This window comes from Eurypyga helias, unplaced genomic scaffold (assembly GCF_000690775.1).
Source record: "Eurypyga helias isolate BGI_N326 unplaced genomic scaffold, ASM69077v1 scaffold2462, whole genome shotgun sequence".
Lineage (NCBI taxonomy): Eukaryota > Metazoa > Chordata > Aves > Eurypygiformes > Eurypygidae > Eurypyga > Eurypyga helias.
The window spans coordinates 52,682-75,570 of record NW_010237674.1 but is presented as its reverse complement, the minus strand read 5'-3'; the positions used below and the strand labels follow the sequence as shown (position 1 = coordinate 75,570).

The window sequence follows — 22,889 nt, the reverse complement described above, 5'->3', positions numbered from 1 at the left end:
TGGGCTTCATTACTATTGGGTTTTTTGTTAAAAATTACATGTATCTGCCAACATTAGCACTCAAAAAGGGCTACATACTTTCTTCTCACACATTCTGAATCATTTCACAATGGGTACTGCCTCTTGTTTACGCCTCCTTCCACTAACCTGTAGTAAAACACAGGTTCAGTAAGTCACGCAGTAACTCCGTGCTGTGCACAACCTGGCTACAGTTTGGAGCTGACTGTACCTCTTTCTCCCCGGCTCTGCGTTTCCCTATAGGTTGTACAGGAGAACGAAAACGTTGTCTTCTGCTTGGAGTGTGCCCTGCGGCATGTGGAAAAACAGAAGTCTTGTCGGGGACTGAAAATGATGTACCGTTACGATGAGGTCGGTACGATACAGCTTTGCGATGCTGGGGAGCTTTGGTCCGAAATCGTGGGAGTAGGTTGAGCTTTGCCTTTGTCCTACGGAGACCTGAGGAGACCATGCTTTGCTGTTGGGGGGGTTTTTGGTGTGGGAAGAAGACGCTTTATTATGAGCCAAGTAAAAGACATGGAGGAAAGAATGATTACAAAGACGAAACCTGAAGCCTGAACCGCACGACCCTGTTACAGAACAGAGAAGCCGTGTAATGCCTAAGGGTCGGTGTAGGCCACGAGGCTGCGCTTCGCGTGGTTAACCTCTGCTCACTGCCGTGCTGTAGGGTAACTTCTCCCCATTGGCAGTGGAGAGTTCTCGCTGACGGATTCCAGTCCCGCCCGAGCCCTCTGCAAGGCAAACGTGCAGCGTACTCGTAGCTGAGAGGTCCAGTAACGGCTTCGCTCAGATGGGATGGTGCACAGTCACAGAGCTCATGTTGGTGATTTAGGGTGGTGCCAGGGTTTGGGCTAATGCGACGCTGCCGTGCAGCCTCTGCTGTCCTGTTAGCGCCGCTTCCCCACCTTGTGCGAGGGAAAGGGTGGGGAGTAGAGCCGGGGAGCATCCCAGCGCTGTGGACGGGGAGACAGCGGGAGAGATACAAAATCAGCTCTTTAAGATCAGTGCTGGTACAAGTAGCTTTTTGAGACGGGCTTCTCGGCAGTTTCTGATGCCCTCGCGTCGAGGTGTGGGGGGAAAACCCCAAAAGGTCAGAGTAAGATGAGGTAAGATCACGCCCCTGCGCTTTGTTCGTCTTTAATTGTAGGCTCTGTCCTGGTATCAGGAACTGGAGAGACAAACAGGTACAACCTAAGCAGCCCGGACAGCAGTGAAACTGCCTTTGTAATGTGATGAACACCAGAGAGTTTTGGGAGGCTACTCAGAAACGTTCATGTATTTCTCTTACTCTTGAGACTATGCAGTCCCTTACGTCCTGTGTTTTCACAGACCTGTTACAAAGCCTCCCTTTCCAGCAGAGTCACACAGAGTACTTATTTTTGCGGGGTTTTATAATTACCAAGTAGATATTTTAGGCTGCGTTGGGAAGGGCAAGCAACCCTCTCTCCCTCCATGCTGGACGAGGAGGCTGATTTTTTTTCACATGCAGAAAACAGTCACAGAGTTTCTACACTTCTGAAAGACACCAACAGCATGCCTGCCTGTCCCTACGGAGATTGTTTTGAGGGATAACCTGCATGTCAAATGCCATTTGTTAAAGCTACTCATTTTTAACTGTTAGGTCGTCTGAATTAAGAGCCTGTTTCAACTTTGCACAAAGACAACTTCTTAGCATTCTTACAGCCAGTTCAGAAAAATCTCCTCCCACCCCCCAACACCCCAAACTCCATCAAATCCCTGAACATAATGGAATTGGGAATGGTGCTGCCACCAAGACACTTTGATGTGCAGTTCAAGGACTCCTGGCTCCTGCCCATCCTAGTGCCATGGAACCGGAGATCCCAAGAAGCATTAAACAAAAGTAGCAGCCCATAACCAAGGGCAACAATGTCACAAGGAAAAACGGGAATAGTTTTCTTAAATTTTAAAGACATATTTAGCAGAGCTTAGATTGTGAGCAGCGTTACTGTGGATTTAAATTGACGGCATTTATGACTTCGTTCGGGTGTAGGTTTTAAACTGCATGTGACGAACATTTCTGACCCCAGTGAAGTAACCTTGCAGCCCAGCTCCTTTTCATTCTTCCTTAGTGGCCAGAGCGCAGATGTGTCTGGTGCTGCTGCTGCCTGGCTTCAGGCTTGGAGGGGGAAAGCTTCAGCCAGGGCGGTCTGTGGACGCCTACAGAGTACTTACTACAAAACTCCTGGTTGAGAAGAAGTCCTGTCTGAGCCAGGCTTCTGCACTCTCTGTGACATCCCTCTCTCTATGTATATTTCCCCCAGCTAAGGGGTTTCAGTCAGGAAGGCAGCACTACCCCTCTGTCCATCGGGAGTGACCGGAGAAAGAGCAGATGCTGATTTGTGTTCTGTTTTTCCCACTTCCTGAACAGGAACAAATAATCAGCCTAGTCAATCAAATCTGTGGAAAAGTATCTGGTAAAAATGGCAGCATTGAGAACTGTATCAGCAAGCCTACACCAAAAAGAGGACCTCGTAAGAGAGCGACAGTTGACGTGCCATCATCTAGGCTTTCATCCTCCAGTTCATCCAAAAGTGCTTCAAGTTAATCCCGAAGATGCCAACACTCTCATTTTGTCAATTTATATATATTTTTTGTAATTATTATACCATAGTTTGGAGTACTTGCTGTAGAATACAAGCTGTCTTTGCACTAGCTCTAAAGAAGATTTTCTTCTGGTTTTAGAGAACTAATTTTGTTTTAGCATTAAACTGTTGAATTTTTTTTTTTTTTGTACTTAGAATAGATAGATACAGCAGTCTGGGTTTTTTTTAAACTGCCGTATGTTCACTGTTTTGAAACCGGCAAGGGGCTGATAAAATATTAATTTGTATTGTCCCTACAGCTGAAAAAAATAAAAAGCCTTTTTGGTAACTGTGAAAAAAAGGCTTTTAACCCATTTTTTGAATAGGTTAAAGTTTGATGTGTTTTATAATTTGTTCTCCAGTCATGTGAGCAGATTTTTCTAGAGAGAAAAGGGATAGGAGACAAAAACTTGAAAGAAATTGCTTTACTTTGGCTGTCTTTTATTCTGTCACAGCAAGAGGAGTTTTGTAATTTTTTAAATTGGAGAATACACACTTTCTTTGGGAGGTTATGGCAGCTGAAGATGGACTTGTTTCCTAACTGTAGGCAAAAGGAGGAGATTTGGAGTATGTTCTCTTTTACCAGCACATCACTATGCATCTGTTTTGAGGGGGAAAAATAAAAAAAAAGGAGGAAAAAAAGACTGCCTGCCTTGAGGAGTCACGTGAGGGAAAACTGTGCCTGATTTCATTAGGAAATCCATTCTGTTATTTTTTGGTGCTGTTGGCTACTTTATCAAAAACCCTTCAATAGCATCCTTTAAAGAAAAAAAAAAAAAGAAAAAAGAAAAAAAAGTGATTGAAGCCATAAGTGCTTCTTTTGTCATAGACGTGCAATCTTTCTAACATTCCATTTCCATTCCACTGCTGTTTTTCACACCTTCACACAGTCGAGCATTAATTCTCGTTTTGAATTTGTTTCATTATTATGGTCACATTTAGAGCCACTAGCAGGTCTGCATCTTTCTTTTGAATGTGAAAATGCATTTGCTTTCATCCTGTCTGTTTTTTCTCTTCATGTTGTAACAAAAAAAAAAAAAATCACACCTTTTGTACATATGCCTGTAAATTTTTTTAAATACTTGAGCCTTTTCTTGGGGTGGGGGGAGGGATGGCGGAGAGACAAGATGAAGAAAAGCCTTACGTTTCACTTTCTTCATCGGTTGGATTGGATGCTTACAGGGTTTTTCTTGTAACATTTATAAGTGCTGCTTACATCACTGAACAACAACAAAAAATAATAATGGAGTAGCTGTTGCCCTTTTCTGGTTGTGTGTACAGTATGTGTGGAATAAAAAAGGGAAAACGTTTTCACAAACTGTTTTGTTTCGTAATTGAATTCAACAATACCGTAGCTACCCATATTGCACTGAGCTTGCCAGTGGTGACTGTCAGGAAAGTCCTATAATACAATTTGTTGGTTGTTGTTGCAGAAGACTGAACTGTTTTGGAATATTTAACAATAACATAAACAGAGTCAAGTGTTTTCAAATGTGGTTGTCTGGTTTTTATGGCCTTGCTGTGTACTTTTCCCTCTTGACAGTAAACTTCTGACTATGGCTTACAGTTTGACATTTAATTTATTAGCGCTGCTCTGCTCTCTTTCCTTGTAAGGAAAGACTTCATGTTGTTTATTGCCAGTTTTTTGTTTACTTTCCAGGTTTGTACTACAAGGTTTAATAAAAAAAAAAAAACTTTTTTGGACATTTTGGTCTGTCTTCTGGAAAGTGAGTGAGCAAAGTAAGGTCCTTCAAGAAAAAACTCTCCGCCACCAGACGCCTGGCTGAGTAGGGAACATCTGACGGTAGGCGGTGAGCTGTTCCAGCCTCCCTTCCCCAGAGAGGGGTCAGGAAACACTCCGTCAGGCAACAGGAGATGGAGCGAGTCCTTGAGGAGACTGGCCGCTTCCCCGCTGGCGAGCAGCAGGAGATGCCTCCTTCCCAACCGGGAGCTCTGCCAGGGCCGGTCTTCGGAAGGGATCTACATCCCGTCCTTTTACTTACGCCGTTTCTGACCGCCTTCCTTCCCTCCGTGCATGAGGAGCGGGAGCCAGGGGCCTTCTCGAAGGAGAGCAGATCCCTGCAAACAGAGCGTGAGACTTGACAAGAAAGAGGCGTTAGACACGTTCAGACCTCAGGTTTAGAGAGAAAACTGGCGGTAAGGCGATGCCGGCTGCAGCTCCTCGGGTTTATAAAGCGGACGCACCGAATTAATAATTCCTTCAGGTTTATTGCCCTGAAGTCACTGGCTTGGGGCAGCGTAGTGAAACAGATGTTACCATGAAGAAGCTGACCGCACTGGTGCTCCTTACAGATAACCGGTTTGGTTCTGAATTAGTCTCATCTGCTCACTGTCGTGGACAAAATATTTGGGTAATCAAGTAAAAGACAGGGTTGGGATAGAAATACTTTATTTTATCTCGAAAGAGGAGTAGGTTTACACAGTGCTAGGATACCTGCTCCACGAGGAGCGTAACAGTCCCGTGTGCAGCTCTCCTCCTCCTCCATTTCTTTTGTCTCTCCTTAACGCCTACGATACAACTACGTTGGTCCTGAATAAGAAGTGTGAGAGAGCAGACACTGCTGCACCAGCAGACAAAGGCAGGAGGCAGACAGTAGGTAGTAAAGAGTAGAAAATAACTTTTGGTTTGGCTTGGATCCTAAACCTTCCGTCGCAGCAGCTGAAAACATGCAAAGGAACAACTGGGGTTCAGTATTACACGTCAAGTCTAAGTATTTCCAGTCGGCCAATTAAAGGTGAGTGGTCAAGGTGTCTCTTTCCCCTTTAATTCTCTTATACATAGTATATACAAGAGTTTTACTGCTCCCCTGAGCCCCAAGACTGCTGTTAAAGTGTGTGTGCTTTAGGCATTTGTTCTTTCAAAAACCAACCTCCACACGACTGGCAATTTTGTAAGAAGGCGGCATCGCTAAGTAAAGCGACCTGGCTGCTAGGCTGGGTTAGCAGGCTGTTAGACAGGCAAGCTCTTCATTCACGTGTTACTCATTCAGAAGTCATTCGTAAAGGATATGGTTTTAAGATTCAGAGAGTTTGGGAGTCGCTCTCGTCACTAACGTCTGAAGCACCCTTCCTTTCAGTTACAGCAGCAAGGGCCGTGTCCACTTGAACTTCCTCTTCATCAGACTGGATAACCGGAGACTCTCCCTCACTCGCTTCTTGGCTGGCCGAATCGGTGCAGGTTGATGACAGCGAAGACAGTTTCTGTCGTAACTCGGACTGGCTCGGAACCTGAAGACTTATCTCATTCACGAAGGTGTTGGAGTCGGGCCCTTACAGAGTTGGAAAAAGAACAACGATCAGGCCGTGGCTCAGCAAGCGCGCTGAGAAGCCACTGCGCTAATGGAGCTCAGCGCCGCTTCAGGAGCTGCGCTCGGGCCGTTTCGCTTCTTTTGCAGAACCCCGTTCAGAACCCTCCCCAAACGCACTGTTGCCTTCTGGCCTTTCTGACGCTGACCTCAAATACCAGCCGCAGGCTGGTTTTAATCTGCCGCCCATGGCGCGCGCCTCTCTCACTCGGGCTGGTACAGCTACGCGGTGAGATGGCAGGAGACCCTGTCAGGGGGTGTAGCAGATGTCCAGTCTGCCCGCCAGCCAAGTCCACTCAACCCTCCTCACTCTGACACATCACACGGTAAGGGCCATTCTGCCTGTGCTGAGAATCCTCACCAACAGGAAAACCCTCCAGACAAACTCTGCCCGACGGAACGACACAAGTAAGTGAATTTAAAAAAATAACCCCAAAATAACAAGGAGATAGGCAATAATAGCGATCTCCAGTTTTGACTAAAAATCAAGATGCAGAAGCAAAAGAAATCCTTGCCCACAGCATGAAAGTGTTCCTCCGGTAGAGCTGTATCAGAGCTCAAGGGCACGGGAACGGGGTTTTAAGACTACATGTCCCACGTATCCTGCACAAAAAGAGAGGTCCAGTGCCATGCTCTTTGCTTGCAGACTGAGCGTTCAGATTCTCTTCCCTGGTCACTTCCTGGCAGAAGGAGAAATAAGGAAACGCCTAAACAATCTTTCTGTGCAATCTGCCTGATAAAGCCCTTTTGTCCTTCCCTCCTCTACTCAACAAGGGTTCCTCGACAGTCAGGGGACTCGGCTTCAGCGCTGAGTCACCTCAGTGAGAAAATACTCTCAAAAACCCTGTGGGATTTTATGTAAGAAGGTTTCAGGAGGGTCGGATGGAAAGGGGCTGATCACTACACCTCACCTCTGCCCGGACGCTGGCAACGCTTACAGCAAGATGAACCTGAAAACGTTTTAACGTCTTGAGCTGATTTTTGGTTTTACCAGTTACTAAAGTAACTTCCCTGCACTCTGTGGTGTTCGGTAAAATGGTGAAGCAAACCTTGCCTCGACCAAGCCAGTTCTCCTCCGACAGTGAAACGAAGAGTTACCTTTAAGCCATCTCATTTTTCTGAGGATGAAGACCACTGCGTGTTTGGCTCGACACTAGGGCGCGCGGTCCTTAAAGCTAGCACAGAAATCCCTTCTGATTCAGAGGGAAGTGAATCCTCGGGAACCACAACAGTAAGATTCACAAGACTTCACCCTGTAGTACTACTAAGACAGATTCACACTGTAGTAGTAGTAAACGTAGGGGAGTAAGTCCTGCAGCAAGCCTACCCCACCTCTGCATTAAGGTACCAGAGCTGGAACGTGACAGCCCGGTACCTTATATTGCAGTGTTTGTGCAGCTATGTACAGTAAATACATGTACACTATACACGCACCCTGTAATACTTACATTACGGCACAGAGTAAATGGTACAGGTTTCCCAAAGGCCAGGTAAGTTTCACACCTGTTCAGGAAGGAACAACCGCGCCTCGTAGGTCCTACACTTCCTTAGATAATCCGGAGAGGCTGTTTGTTGTTAAGACACAAAGCTGCTTGGTCCGGCATCTGCCAAAGACCCAGCAAGGGGAAAACAGTCCCTGACTCTGTCGCTCCTTGCACGCTCAAACAACGATCAACTTCAGTAACCCGTGAATTGGATGCCTAACCAAAACCAGCCTCCTGAACTCAGTTTTTGCAGTAAGACACGAGAACCGTCAGCAGCCGGGTGTGCCTTGACTACTCACCCTAAGCTCTGCACCTTCACAACAGGTTATTTAATCGCCTTTATGGAGGGAGGAAGAAAATTACCCTAGGATATTATTAACCTTCTTCTTTACATATCCCACAATATAGGACAGGATTTAGAGCATACCGTTTCTTCACGCTAAGTACTTTCCTAAAAGTATTTCAACCTGTATTTTCAAAAGAAATCAAAGGTACATTTACAGGAGCTTCCTCACCTCCTGCAGAGAACTCATGTTGGCGCCTTTGGGAAAAGGCATTTTAGTATTAAATTTTTTAATTAAGAAAAATCGCTTCCCTCGGGGATAAAGCACCCCGTGTCACTAATTCCCTGCTTTAAGCAGATCCCTCATCATGCTGCAACTTGCCAAAACGTAAATCTGGTTTTGTTCCTCAGAACACGTAAACAAAATTTTGGATTAAGATTAATTTAATCCAATTTAGCTAACTCTGCTGGCAGTAAGAAGGCTACATGAAGAGCTGCAGCATCAGAATGACTGTTCAGAACCTTCCAGAACACTGTCACATTCCTACATATATATATGTATGTACGAAGTGTTGGGTTGAACCATGATTCTGAATCTCTCTCACTGAAGATCTTACACAACTGATCAGAATCTACCTCCAAATGCCAAATTCCCGGACAATTCCTAAGGAAGCAGTCTTAAAAATAAAAACCTAGTTATCGCAAACCTTCTGTTGAAGTTTGTTAAAACGTCCTCCATTGAGTGGGTAGGGAGAAAAACGCACCCTGGCAGCAGTACGTAACACACCACCTCCCCGCACGGCGACAGCGCTCACGTCGGGCTGTAGCCGCTGGGTGAAAAGAGAGGCAGCGCACAACTATCCGGCAGTTTTGCAGCAAGCTCTCCTGTACTGCAACCAAATGCCAATGTTTTGAAAACCACTACTGAAAAACACTCAACCTACGTGAAGTGTAACGTTCTATGAGACAAGATCATGCGTTACAGATGACAGCAATCCCGGTGCCCTGCCACTGCGTCTCTAAGTACACCATCAGTACTAAGTACCATACCCAGCATGGGAGAAAGCACGTTATTGTCTTCGCCTCCTGAGTTTAAAAAGACATCAAGTGCTTCTTGGTCAGACATGTCCATTAGGTCCATCTGTTCCAGCATGTCCACATTCACCTCCATGGAAGACATACTTCCAATCGGTTCTGCAGTGAAAACAGGGCAGTGAGCAAAGTGACAGCCAGCTACATGACGCTGTTGCCTACACAGGCGCCAACAGCTGCTCTGACTGCACACATGAGCAGTGATTAAATTAGGTATGGAAGGAGCACACCCACCGGAGCTGCTCAGCAGCAACCTCAGCCCAAATCCAAGAGTACTCTGAGCAATCTTCGGGGCAAAACTCGCGTCCATTACCGGGTTTGTAAAGTAAAACATTTTTAGCAACAATTTTTCTAGCAATAGCATTGGCAGAAATGCTTTGGGATGGGGCTCAGGGGCAAAGATTGAAATTTTCCATTTTGCAACACTCCAGTTCTTTCAACTAAGAGCCTTTTTAGAGAAAAACAAGCACATTTAAGCACTCAGTTGCTAAATGCCAATATACAAGGGATGAGGGAATTCAGAAATAAGGGTTAATGTTAGCAGAGTGCAGCCACTCTTCTCCCTCACTCAGTCTAATAGAGGACAGTGGTTCATAAAACCGAGGCTGATGCCCAACATCATCTCTCAGCGTGGGGATTTCACATTATTAATTACTCAAGCAAATTGCTTATTATTGTCAATATAATACTGACAGTTCAACAGGGAATTAAATACTTGGATCAGCATCTTCTTCCTTGAATAACAGAACATGCAAACCGAGAGCAAGTTAGGGGTACCCGGATTTAAGTCCGGTTGCTGTAGGTGTAACATCAAATACTAAGTGAACAGTTTAATGGTTTATCTAGATTTAACAACTGCACTATGAAAAGCTTTCACACGTGAACTGAGACACAATCCTATAATTCGATTTTTTTTTTTCCCAAAATGGACTATAGCTCGGTAGTTTTACATGTACTGCAGGACCAAATCTTTCACTAAAACCGATTCTTTGATATACATGTGTTCTGCATCATACTGCAAGGCTGAGGTTCAGAAAGTGAGGTACCCTAACCCTCTCGCAGAGCCCTGTGTCCACTGCTAGCCAGCGACATGGCCGCTTTTAGTCTAAGGGGGCTGTATATACACATGCAGAAAGCAGGAGACCCAAACTCAACTCCTTCCTAGACCACAGCAGTTCAGATGTACATATCCCACCTCTCAGAAGACTGTCCTAGTGACCAATCCAGAGCATTTTGCAGGTGAGCCTTTATAGCACTCATGCACAGAAACATCTTGGATTCTATTCCCTGCTCCAACATTACAAACAACAGCAGAACTGATCTTCGGAGCAGGGACAGAATCTCTACATTTCTTCTGGCCACAAGTGACGTAATCTCCCGCTTGCATTCTTTCTGGTCCTACAGTCCCTGCATTTTGGCCCAACAGATGGATACCTCCCACACAGAAGTGCCTGTAGTCTGTGGCATCCTTGTGCTTTAACTAGTCAGGAGATGCCAGACTTGAGTCATCTCATCCTAAGGAGGGAGCTTAATCTGAACTCCTGTGTCCTAATCGCATACTCCGTGTGTTACATGGACAATGGAAATGGCTACCACCTGGGATTTGTTTTGCATTACAACACTGAGCTTTCCTCTGCACTTTTTTGGAGGTGTCTCCTGCCAGGTGACAATCCCAGGCTTTGGCACTCCCTTGGGCAGAAGTGGCCACCTCCACCCTTATCTTTATAGATAAAAGGATGTGCTCTTCAGCTGCAGAGGAAAGTGCTGTTCTAGATGTGCTTCAGTGTTTTGCATTCCCTCAGAGAACAAAGAGTCTGATTTTCTAAGGTGTCTGGCTCCCCTGGAACACAAAGTTTGTTAAAAGGGCTTATCTGACGTTTCAGTTCCGCCAAGGAAGAATTTAGACACTGCAACGCCTCATCTGCAGGCGTTACACCCGCTGCCGACTCTGACCCCTCAGCAATGTTCGCCGGGTCGTGAGTTTGCAGATTACACAGAAGGTATTGCAAAACTTGCCTCGCCTCTCTGCTATCTGCAAGTATCCCGTAGAAAGGTATTGCTCCATGTCCTGCTGGAAGGCTTCTTCAAAGAACTTCTGCCGTTCCTTTAGCTTCATCTGCTGGGTGTGCTCCATATCCAAAACCTTCTGTGCATGTTCCGCATCCAGCTCAGCTGAGCGCAAAACAAACAAACAAATAAAATATTGCATGTATATCCCCGACTCCCAGAATTTAAAAGCTGCTGACCCGGTTCAGTACTGACAGGCTGTCACTACAGGCTGTTAACACAGGCCAGGCCACCATGGAGGAAGGCTTCTGCGCTTTGCAACTACATTTTAAAACTGACAGGGTAAGAAGGCTGTATTAGGCAGCATAACTTTCACATTAAGATGATGTCATAACTATCTTGAGGTAAGATGCAGATTACTTGAACTCTATAAATGGCATCACCTGAAGGCACTGTCCATCCGTAGCCAGGATTTCAGAATCCTGCCAAAAAAGGCTACCACAGAGAAGCTTCTGCTATCGTGTGTACCCACTACACACAAAAGCAATACTCTCGCTTTGAATGCTGCAGCACATTTTCACCACAGCAGGAAAGATACACACGGCATTGTGCTTACATATGAATATGCAGACGTGTATGTGCACACGCATGCGAGATTCTGGTTTTGTCAGCCTTCGCAGAGACTGGCAAAACCCCGTGAAAAACATCCTACACGCAGTGGAGGTCCGCGCCCGCAGAAGCCGTGAAGGCAGCCTGAGTTGACAGGAGGTAGATAACCAGTGACTGTTTCCAGTGACACCACCGCAGAGTCACCCATGTCAACATGCAGGGTCTTCTCTGTGTACAGCAGCAAAGAACATGCCAGAAGGCGAGGACGATGCTGACCCGAAAAAAGCAGAGCCAACTGCCACAAGTCACTAAGATGGCACCAAGCAGAAAGGGGCACAGACGCACAAGCGACAACCGAGTTTGCTTCTACACATCCGTGCTGGGTCCCTAGCAGCTCCTCTCTCCTCCTACCGCGGGAGGAGTATCAGACGAACGCCATTAGAAGAACTCTCCCTCCTGCTTTGCTCTACAGGAGTTGCTGACTGGCCAGATGATATGCAAAGAAAAGAGTCGCACTGTTTAGCGAAGAGTAACATCTTCTACAATAAAAAGGTGTGGTAGCTATTGAAGTACCAACTCCAGCCATTCCCTTGTTAGAATATACTTTAGAAAAAAAAATGCTTTCCAGGAGGAATGTACACACTGAAACCCTTCCTCGCGGAGTTCTCTGTTCGTTGTACTGAACTGGTCTCACGCACAGTAAAACCCCAGAATTTTCTAGCTGAGCTGCTGGTGGACGGGGGCAGCGAGAAGAGCTGCTGGTCTGGGCTGTTCTACCCACCAGGGGAAGCTCCAACAAATCCTGCTGGCAAAAAGTGCCCACACTTTCACACCCCAGACAGACACAACTAGAGTACAGCGTCCACACGGATAAATGCTGGAAGGTTTTCTAGGATGAGCATCATGCCAGTCTTCCAGGGAAAACCTTATGTTAATGATATTTTAGAAGAAAGAAATTCATTAAAAGCACCCACCATTATGGAGATTATTATCCAAATGCAGAACACGTCTTATTAAACCAGGCAAAACCATCAGAGAGCAGTAATTCACTCTGTTGCCTGCATCAAGGTCACAGATCATCTACAGAAGCAACTCAGCCGTGATAGTTGCCAAAAGGAGCCATAAAACTGGGCTGACACACCAAATGCCCATTAAAGTATCAGTAAGTACGCTGAAATCTTTTTCTGAAAGCAGATTTCGGAAGTACAACATCGGTGTACAATAAGGAAAGCATTTTCCTTTAAGTCATCATGTCTTTATTATCAATTACACTGCGGTGTATGATGACTCGATGTTCCTTGGAGCAAGTCCTTACTACAGTCCTGAGTGATGAGCAGTTATTAATAGCATTGTGTATGATGTAGAAATGCCATTCAATTGTAAAATAAAAGCCAGCGGCTCCCACTGACAACAGAAATTTCCTGTCTTTCTCATAATGTATTCTGACACTTCTGCACTCGATGTTGGTACTTCAGGATATTTTTAACCCCAGAACAGAGACAGCATCCCAACAACATATGAGACTGATACAACTTTTTTCTTAGTACTGCAGCTCCTTTTCTTTTTTTTTTCATTTTGCCTAAAACATTCTGCAAACTACTGAAATTGTCACTGGCCAAAGCTAAATGGTAACGGCTGCCTGCTGTGCTGACATACTCTGGAGAAACTCAAAATACTCCAGCTGAAGAGTTGTCCTAGGCTTGTTCTCACAGTCTGCTACAGAGAGTTAGCACTAAGAACTTGCTGCACGATTTCACGCTCTGACAGGTATCATAGAAGTTACTTGGCTAAGCCAAACCAAACCGCTGGGGTTTCTGTTTGTTGTCAGAAATGGCACGGGTGGCTACATGAAGCTAACGGTCAAACCTCAAAAAACAGAAAAATGGGTTTATTGTTTCTGTTACAAAGCTATTGAGAATTATGTTTTCCATAATCCAAGTGTAGTTTTACGTGTTTATAAAATGCTAAATAGAGGCAGCACCAAGGAGTTCTAAGACAGACAAAACACCACCCACATACCCTCACATGCTCTTGATGTCCACAATACAAATTCTTACAGACATCACTGAGACCTGACACGCTTGAAATATTACTGCATATTTCCTTTCACCACAAATTTGTACCTTTGAATAAGTAACTGTGCCTCTTGCTTAATCCCACTGCTGCGCACAGAAAAAGAACCCAGACTACAGAGAAAATGCCAATTCACAATTAGATGCAGACTTACAGGACTTGCCAGGATAACCCAAATACAAGGTGACTTCAATTCTATGCCAGTGACTTCCACTCTAATTCTGTTCTACAACAGAACTAAAAGGAGGCAAAATATTTCCTAAAAATTGGAGACTCGAAGGCTGAGGCACAGCCTCTGCACCGTGCCCAGGAAGAGCCCCATGGCCAACCCACAGCTCACCTCCCTCCTGGCCACAGCACAGCTTACAGCCTGCCTCCTCCGAAGCCCAAGCAGAGAGGGAGCAATGGGCCACAACACCTCCGTCTCTCCAACACCGCTGCACGACACGCTCCCGGGCATTGCACTCGCTGGAGCACGAAGTCAGTTCCCCCTGGAGCCAGTCACCCCGCCTGAAGCAGGCTCTGGGTGCGCGCAGCCCCACGGAGATGCTACGCTGCCCTCGCCTCCTCTAGCCAGGGGAGGATTTATCGGGTAGCTTCAGGGGACGACTCCTCCAAACACCTCAGCACGAGAAAAAGCTGTAGTCATCATCTCCTTCTGCCCTCTCTATCAGCTAATGGGACCTGGGACGCTGTACCAGCTAATTCTAGTCATTACAAGGACTGCCCTGTGCTCTTAAAGGTCAGTGGGGGAAAAAAAAAAAAAATCAGTGCCCATTGTCCTTAATACATTGGTTGTCCACATAGGCATTTCCCACCTCAGGCTTTTTTCTGGCCAAAAAAAAAAAAAAAAAAGAAAATCACCATATAGCTGTTCAAATAAGCCAAAGACTTAGGAATGAAGGCAAGACTAGGACAACAATGTTATTATTCAGTACAACGTCCATGTTTTCACATCTCAATTTACACTTCTGGTATCTTTTACAGTCAGAAAATGTGTTAACCAGACACTGTATTCTACTACAAGGTTAATTTAGTAAAGCCAGGGCTTCAAGATAGATTATTTCTTAATGACTTCATAAAATATTTTTATTTACAAATAAACTCCATTTCTGGGAAAACCTCCCCCCAGTATTTTAAGTGTTTGAACTAGACACTAGAAGAATCCGAACTCCAAGTGAACAAATTACAGTACCCCGTAACTATGTACCTCAAGTATAAAGGACACCATTTTCTGATATCATTCAGATGCCTGACTGACACTTCCTGCAAATTAAAATTTTGTCACAGGATCTGAAGTTTTTATCCAACCAACCAACCAACCAAGTGACCATTTTATACTTTAATCTAAAACTTTTTTCCATTTAACCACCACAGATTGCCTGAATAAGTCTGGCTACAAATAAAACAAATGAGAAGAATCACTACACAACCCATCAACAACTGGTTGTTTATACTGCTAGCACATCCCTTAGACCTAACGTGAAAGATGCCAAGCTGTCCAAATGGATGGCTTTTTGGTGCTTTCATACTGTTAGACAATCAGTTTACTCCAGTTAATTTATCACGTTACTTCATAGTTGTCGTGTGACCTAGAATCCATAAATGTATCTGTTATGAAGAGGGAAAGACAGAGTAACACAAAATCTGGAGCTCAGACTAAATGCCCCATTTTCCCCCCTGTAGTTCCTCTGTTTTTTATAAACTCATTCAACCAGACTGTAAAATGTAAAACCCCTGAATATTCTTCTCAGGGTTTTTTTGCTTTCACTAAGGATGCCAAAGTTTCAAGCAGCCCTCACTGAACTCTCTGGGGGCCCCCAAACTGTACCCAGCACGTAGACGTGCAGAGCAGGGGAGGACAACCCCTTCCCTTTATCTTCCGGCCACGTTCCTGTTCACGCAGCCCAGGATCCTGTCCCCCCAGCCTAGGATGCTGCAGCCTCCCCGCTGCCAGGCCTGCTGCCGGCTGGTGCCCAGCTCGCTGCCCACTGCATCCTGGGGCCTTTCCGTAGAGCTGCTCCCTGGCCCCTCAGCCCCCACCCGGTCTTCCTGAAGGGCTCCTCCTGCCCAGCTGCAGGGCAGGGCCTTTGTACCCGCTGAATGTCATCACTTTCCTGTCAGGCAGCTCCTCCACCCTCTCTAGGTCCCCCTGGATGACAGCCCTGCCCTCACCATAGCGACTGGTCCCCCCAGTTTCATGTCATCAGCAAACCTGGGGATGAGTGCCCTCCCCACCTCCTCCACGAGAGCCCCGTCTGCGTGACCAGCCTCCGGGCAGAGCAGGACCCATCAGCTGCTGCCCTCCAAGCCAACCAGTTGTTGATCCATTTTTCTGCCTGTCCATCCAGGCTGTAATGTCATTGTTCCGATACAAGAACATCGTGTGAGACCGTCAAAACCTGTCAGTGTAAACTGGCTATTCACTCAACAACTGAAAGCCCTCAAAAATTGGAGTGATAAACACGTAAAACCACACAACGGAAGACAGCCAGCCACGCAACCTTTCCAGTGCACTGTCACGTAGTAACTCATACTCGCCTCATTGCATACTGCCTCATTATATACCCTTTCAAGTAAAAATATCAAAGCAAGACAAGACACAGGGGGAGCGCTTCAAAGAATGCAGTTTTTCTCAAAAAATGTTTAAATTATTCTTGACAGATTTTAGAATACACTTTGATAATATGAGGAAGTTCAGAGCACTCCTGCACTACATTTTTTTGAAAGACTGTGGACAAAACTTGAACAAAAACTGTAAGCTATGTGCATTAGGTACGCACAGAGTCTTTCTTCCGAATAGGAGTGAAAAGGAAACAAGTGAAAACTGCAAGATTTAATTGTTTTTAAACTCTGAACAATCTCTTTACAAGGTTAAAAAAAAAAAATCTGAAAGTAAATTCAAGCAATTACAATCAAAAAAATGAAGTCCTGATTCACTAGGATGTGAAGTCAGGATTTCACTGGACTTTGGTGACAGAAAGATCATCCATCATCCCTCTTGGAAAAAACATACATCGTTCTAAATGAGATTTATTGTGTGATGACTCTCTAAAGCCTGCGTTTTCATGGAGAAGTATTTTACTAAAATTATCAAAACTACTTTCATTAAAATATTTCTTCATTTAAAAAAAAGACTATGTATTCTTTGATAATTTCTAAACAGTGTTTCTAGAGATTGCATCAGAACATGAAAACTCTGATTAGCTCAGGAATAATCTAGTCAAGAGGAAAAGCAGAGGTTTTATGAGCGCAGAGAAATCATTAAGTTGCCCAATAAGCAGTTTCAAGAAGCTGGCTTACCTTGGAAATTCCCTCAAAACAAACAAATTGCTTACTTGAGATCCTTGAAAACTACAGAATAAGCCTAAATAAATATCAGAATAAACCACTGAAAATAACCGCCCACGTATGCCAAGATTCCAGTTACTAACGCAGCACCTGGAGGAAGAAGCAGCTTCCGACCAACGCGACAGGAAGCACAGCTTGGGAAAAGGTTTCCACGTAATCCAGACTTTGCCTGGCTACCAGGAAATCATTGTAGTTAAGAAATGCTAAAAATAAGCTCCACCAAACAGCAAATGCAGGAATCGGGTTCTAAAAACTTAAATACATCTAGGATAATGACACAAATAATCATACGCCTCACAGTGTGTGAAAAGACTGTTAGGCCTTGTTCTAAATTCACAGTTTTGTTCAGCGCTCTCCTGCTTTTTAAAGCCTTGTAGAGGATGATGAGACCTTGCTAAGGCAGACCAGTGGCTTGCTACTCTAGATGAGGATACAGAATGCACTCTGTTTGGGTTGGTTTGGGGTTTTCAAACAGTTAACACGGCGCACGTTGTAATTAATTTAGGGGTTCAGAGAAGACTGGAGCACCCAAAGTTAAACATGCCCTCCCTGCGTATAAAAGCTTAAATCCTGCCTTGCCCAACCGTGCTTCTGTGCCGAAAGGGAAACCGAACGCCCCAGCCAGCAGCCAACGGGCACACTGTATTCTTTCGATCACCTTCACCTCTCCCTACTCCCTGCAAGCTTACGAACACACCAGGCTGCAGACTCCTGCAAAGTGGACCACAGCAGCGTAATGGACTGCTGCTTTAGAACCAGACCTGCTGTGGTTCAGAAACAGTAAGAAAGCTTTTGGCCATCCTGTTTTTCTTAAAAACCATCCTGAAACCTGACTGTATTTGCCTACTTCTTGAATTTTCTGAATTAAGAGCAGACAAATTTTCATGCCTGCAAATGTGGTAATCATGAACAATTTTAGAATTGTTTTAATTGGTTTTAACTACAAGCAAAATCATCACGGATATACAGTTCTACAGCAGATTAGTGGGGTTTTTTACCACACTTATTTCAGAATTTTCCTAACTTCATATGTGCAAATCCATGTCTTGCAAAAGATGGTAATGTTACAGCAAAAGCTTTGGCGGGGGAATTCCCTCCTTCAGGCCCATACTTGACCATTTCTGGGTTAACAACTCTACAGTCCATCATTTCCCAGTTTCCTAGTCCAGTTCCATTTGCGGTCCCAAGAACACTAAGTGACAACATCTGTCTTTCTAGAAGACAGGATTTAGCAACATGACTTCAGTGGGATGCGAGTACCACAAACACTCCTCAGCTTGCACCGGGACAGGGTCTGTTGGGAAGGGGGTCTTCTAGCCCCCCCGTGCCTCCTTTAGTCCTATTTCTATCAAACTGAAAGAGAAGAAAAGCAGACAAGGAAAGGAGAACATTAAGCCAGACCTCCCTAGCATATAAAGTTAAGTCAAAAATAAACAAACTGGCAAGCATCTGAGCTCACATTCTTGCTTCCTGCCTCCTTATAAATCCACCATTCATGGTATTGTAAGAACAATAATTCTGTTAGTAAACTGCAAAGTATTCATTTTCACTATAAATAAACCTGACAATGTCACATCTATCTTCAGTACATATAGTTTGTGTACATGTGTATCATACATACACATTTGTGAAGACAATCTGGCCTTAAAAATCTAGGTACACACTGTAGAAAAATGCCACAATCACAGAAATTATACTTGCAAACGGTTCAAATGACTCAGTGCCAGTCTACTGTCACAAGAAGCTGTATTTGGTGCATACACTCTCCAATTGCTGTTTTTTCTGTCTCACCTCAAAATACTAATTTTCAAATGGAAAAACTAATCAATATCAAATCTAAGCCCAAAGTACTTTAAATAGAAACCACAGCATTGCAGTATTATAATTCAGGTTTGCAAAAGTCCATCAAACTGTCCCAAATAAGATTAATAGCATCCCATCATCCGAGTACAAATTGATCTATCGAACAATTTAATTACTGTTTTCCATTCCAAAAAGTTAACCACCTTTGCTTTGGAACTGGAAGGCTCTTAGAGACAGGCAAATGGCTTCTGCTGCTATGAGAACAGTGCTAATCTCAACCTTTGCACAACTCTGAGGTATTTGCCTTCTGGATCAAATTATGTGCCTGCATAAGTGCATAAATAAATGATGAGATTCTGTTTTGCTGTCACAACACATTGTGCACATGCAGAAAATATGGGTTCCACAACATGGCAAATCAGTCAGCAGGTATCAACTTTTACTTGTCCTTAAGAATAACACCAAGCCCCGAACTCTTGCTGTGGTGAAACTGTTCTTCACCCAAACTATAACCATTTCAGATGTACAGGCTAGCAGAACACCACCATTCGGTGCTTAACTAAATCTTGCCTCAAAAAATGAAGGTGAGCAAGTTATTGCCTTCTTTCCTACTAAGTAAAACAAAACAAGGACTTTAACTCCATGTATTGGTTTCAGAAGAACCAGTTTTCTGATCTGAACATGCAATTTATCTCTCCCTCTCCAGAAGGAGGGCTAAAGCCTGCCAAAGGGCCCTACAGCCTTCAGAGCCAAAAGGAATAAGCTGTGGATTCACAGTCTCCGTATGGTTCAGCCTAATCTGACTTCCTTTACGTTGACAGTGACTACTTTAGACTTGAAGGAGGCTTTTTGTATTTTTAAGACGTACTGTAATTCAAGTCTTAGGTCAAGATAAGCAATAATTGCTCAATCAGAAACAGAAAAGAAAAAAAAACCAAACAAAACCCTACCTTTCGCAAAAAATTATGCAACCAGTTGAAATAGAATTTGATTTTTTTCACATCTCTTCCACATGATAAAGCATTCAGTGCGCATTATGTAAACTACATTTGATAACAGATGTGCTTTACAAATGTGGGGCAAGTAACACTGTACAATGATGAAATTTCTATGTCCATCAGAAGTCTTAAAATACTTTTATTCAATAGCAAAGAAGACATTTTGTAAATACAAATTATACTTGAAGTATTCGATGCTGGAAGCTGTTCCAAATCATTGGTCCTCTCTCACCTGAATCAGTCATCAAACTAAAATTCTGAAAACACTGAGCCTGTAAGCATTACTGCGATCAACTACTGCAAGACCTATTCCTTGGGTAACAGCAGTGGGTTTCTGTTAATGTTAAGAACATTAGGGCCTCATTGCTAAAAAACTTAAATGGGCATTTTAACAGAGCCTATATTTCACCAAATAAACCCCTCATTTCAATAGAAACAGATTCTGTGTCCAAAGATGCACGAGGCACTTCTGCTAAAACACACATGTCTACCTGGTTGGAGTGGGCTCAATCAATATGAAACGAGCAGGGATTAAGTGCAAAAGGAATAAATAGCAGAAAACATTAGGGTTTTTTATTGCAATTTCTCCCTATTTTAAGCTAAGTGTAACAGGGGGAAAAATTCTACACATTAAAATCTAAACATTCAAGCAGTCAGAACTGCAGGACTACCAGTGAAATCCTTGTGTAGAAGCCTCGTTTGTGTACAATGTCAAAATTGCATGTGCAGTAATATTTTAAAAAGATCATAAACTGATCACATTACCAGTAGCACACACAGAATACTTGAAGTATTTATTTTTTCTTGACGACTAGTCTATTTCCTCTTCTACTTCTGTCAAAACAACTTCTCCAATACAAGCAAAGCAATTGCTATTCATTCATCCTACTACTGCTGCTTTTATTTATTCATTCTTAGAAGTTAAGAAGAAAAAGGACCATGAGATTACAAATCCAGCCCAGTTCAACACTGTTCAGTTAATGTCCCAAAACGAATCACTCTACAGACCATCTTTAGAAATCCCAGTGGTGAGTAAACACTTTTGTTTGATAGGATAAACAAGACGAGATCTGAAGTACCATTCCCCCCAGCAAACCAGCATCCAGGAGCATCCGAACAGTTTCTACAAAATAGTATGAAAAGGGACTAATTTGCTGACAGAAAGCTATTAGGAATGTGTTACCAGCTGATGAATTTTAAAATATGTGTAGTCCTGCATATTCATTGCACGCAGAGTGCCAGTTGTGACAGACCAGCTTATTTTAAAAATCCCTATTTATTCTCAAACGCAAAACAAAGATGTCATCGTAATTTTTAAGAATTGAACATGTAACAGTGCTATTTACTAGTAAAGCTAATTTGCAACATTAGCGATGGCATGTATTTTCCAGACGTTTTAGAATTCCATAAGACAGATCTCTTAAAACTACACTATCATATTCTCTTACAAAAGTGTTGTTCAACTGATGGGTTGCTTTTAAATCCAGGCAAATGGGCAGTAACAACTATCCAGGCAACAAAAGGAAGACACCCAAAACAAAAAGCAAGCTACATTTCAAACAGAACAGTGTGGCTGAATATAATGCAGTATTTTCAGAATATATGACTGTATTTTCACAGTTAAAATTCCTTATTTTCTATTAAAGAAAGGCTTTATATAACAAGAAGAAGGCATAACGATCGGTGCAGAAATATGTATCAGGGTGTTCTTTCAACTGAACTTTTTTAGGTTTTAAAACCAAAATGGCTTATGTAAAAAAGTTGATAATTAGGACATGGATTGTGACTCAGAGGTACAGCAATTTTCAATATGTCCGTTCTAAAGAAAGGCTATCGAGCTTTAAATTTCTAATTAAACATTTTAAGCTTTCTTCCATGCATCTAGTTTTCATATACTCAAACCCATTCCACTTGCTTCTTCATTTCAGTTTTTACAGATTAATTGTCTATAGCGCAGAAATAACAGATCTTAACAAAAAAGCAGTCCAGATAAAACTTCCAACTTGCAAAACACTAGCTGTTTTTAAATAGCTCAATTGTAAGAATAAAATTATTTTGATGATATTGAAAAATATTTAAGGTAAATGTTTCTGGAGGAAAAAAAGAGTTGTGAAAGACGACCGCTCCCACAGGCTTGCTGATTTATTTGTGTACAATCTTCATGCAGAATTGTACTAAAGTGTTCAAATTTGCAACTTTAAATACTGAAGGTGGAATAAAGGTTGTCTTTATGTATAGCGTCAAAGCACTTCCATAATTTTACTGCTAATTCAGAACAGCTTCTCCAACACTGACATGTCCATGTTTTTTTTTAAAAGCATTTAAAGACAAACGTTGAAGACCAACCCTTACGACAAGAAGCAGATGGGAATAAAACCAAAACCCTACCTTCCTGACAGAAAACAGAATTGACATAAGGTGTAAAACCAACAGCCTCCACATTGTCAGCTCCAGCTAAAGCCCTAATCACAACCGTGTTCACTCAAAACTTTTTGCAGTGTGGCCATTAATTCATCAATGGCAGCATCAGCCATGAAATAACAGTGCCATTTTAACCTGTGCCCATATTGGTTTAGCTTACAGGAACAGTAAATTGATTTCTAAAAACTGCTACTCAAATGACCACAACATTAATTTTTCAGGTACTGCATTAGGCTGGTTCAAAGATACTGTGAAAAAACTGGCAGGTGTTCTTAGGTGTGCAAGATCTAAAATCTTAATACCTTTAGATTAATTAATTTTATTAGTTTACATTAATAGATTAATTTATTGGGATTAAATACAGCTAGACAAGTTTCACTGGTTAACGTAACTAACCAGGTCATGTGTACCCTCATAAAAAGAGAGTAATTAATAGCTAAGACATTTTCCTTATTTGATTTCCACAGTTTTATACCCGCTTATTAGGAGAAATCATTGTCACTAAAGCTCTATAAAACTTACTGGGTCTATTAGTTGCTGGCTGGGACAGAGTTAATTTTCTTCAAGGTAGCTAGTTTGGGGTTGTGTTTTTGATTTGTGCTGAAAAGAGTGTTTGTAACACGCTGATGGTTTCGTTACTGCCGAGCAGTGCTTACACAGAGTCAGGGCCTTTCCTGCTTCTCACACCACCCCACCAGCGAGGAGGCTGGGGGTGCACGAGAAGCTGGGAGGGGACACGGCCAGGACAGCTGACCCCAACTGACCAAAAGGATGTCCTAAATCATATGATGTCACGCTCAGCATATAAAGCTGGGGAAAGA

The 22,889-nt window shown here is 43.3% G+C and overlaps 2 protein-coding genes across 4 annotated transcripts in view; one reads left to right on the top strand and one right to left on the bottom strand.

Annotated features, from left to right (window-relative positions):
- JARID2 (jumonji, AT rich interactive domain 2) overlaps window positions 1–3,249 on the top strand; it is a 63,491-nt gene extending 60,242 nt beyond the window's left edge. Inside the window, 2 exon segments of the mRNA XM_010147529.1 lie at window positions 262–369; window positions 2,408–3,249. Of these exon segments, the coding sequence (XP_010145831.1) occupies window positions 262–369; window positions 2,408–2,584 (285 nt within the window). The 3' untranslated portion in view covers window positions 2,585–3,249.
- A 1,765-nt stretch (window positions 3,250–5,014) lies between these two features.
- Window positions 5,015–22,889, bottom strand: part of DTNBP1 (dystrobrevin binding protein 1) — a 67,201-nt gene continuing 49,326 nt past the window's right edge. For 2 of the 3 annotated variants that reach the window (XM_010147527.1, XM_010147528.1), the window contains exons 6-8: window positions 10,823–10,978; window positions 8,765–8,908; window positions 5,231–5,911 (exon numbers count right to left, since the gene is read on the bottom strand). In XM_010147527.1, coding sequence (XP_010145829.1) covers window positions 5,664–5,911; window positions 8,765–8,908; window positions 10,823–10,978 — 548 coding nt within the window. In that variant the 3' untranslated portion in view covers window positions 5,231–5,663. Of the gene's footprint in view, window positions 5,912–8,764; window positions 8,909–10,822; window positions 10,979–22,889 lie in introns of all 3 variants that reach the window. The other variant, XM_010147526.1, reaches the window with a different exon arrangement.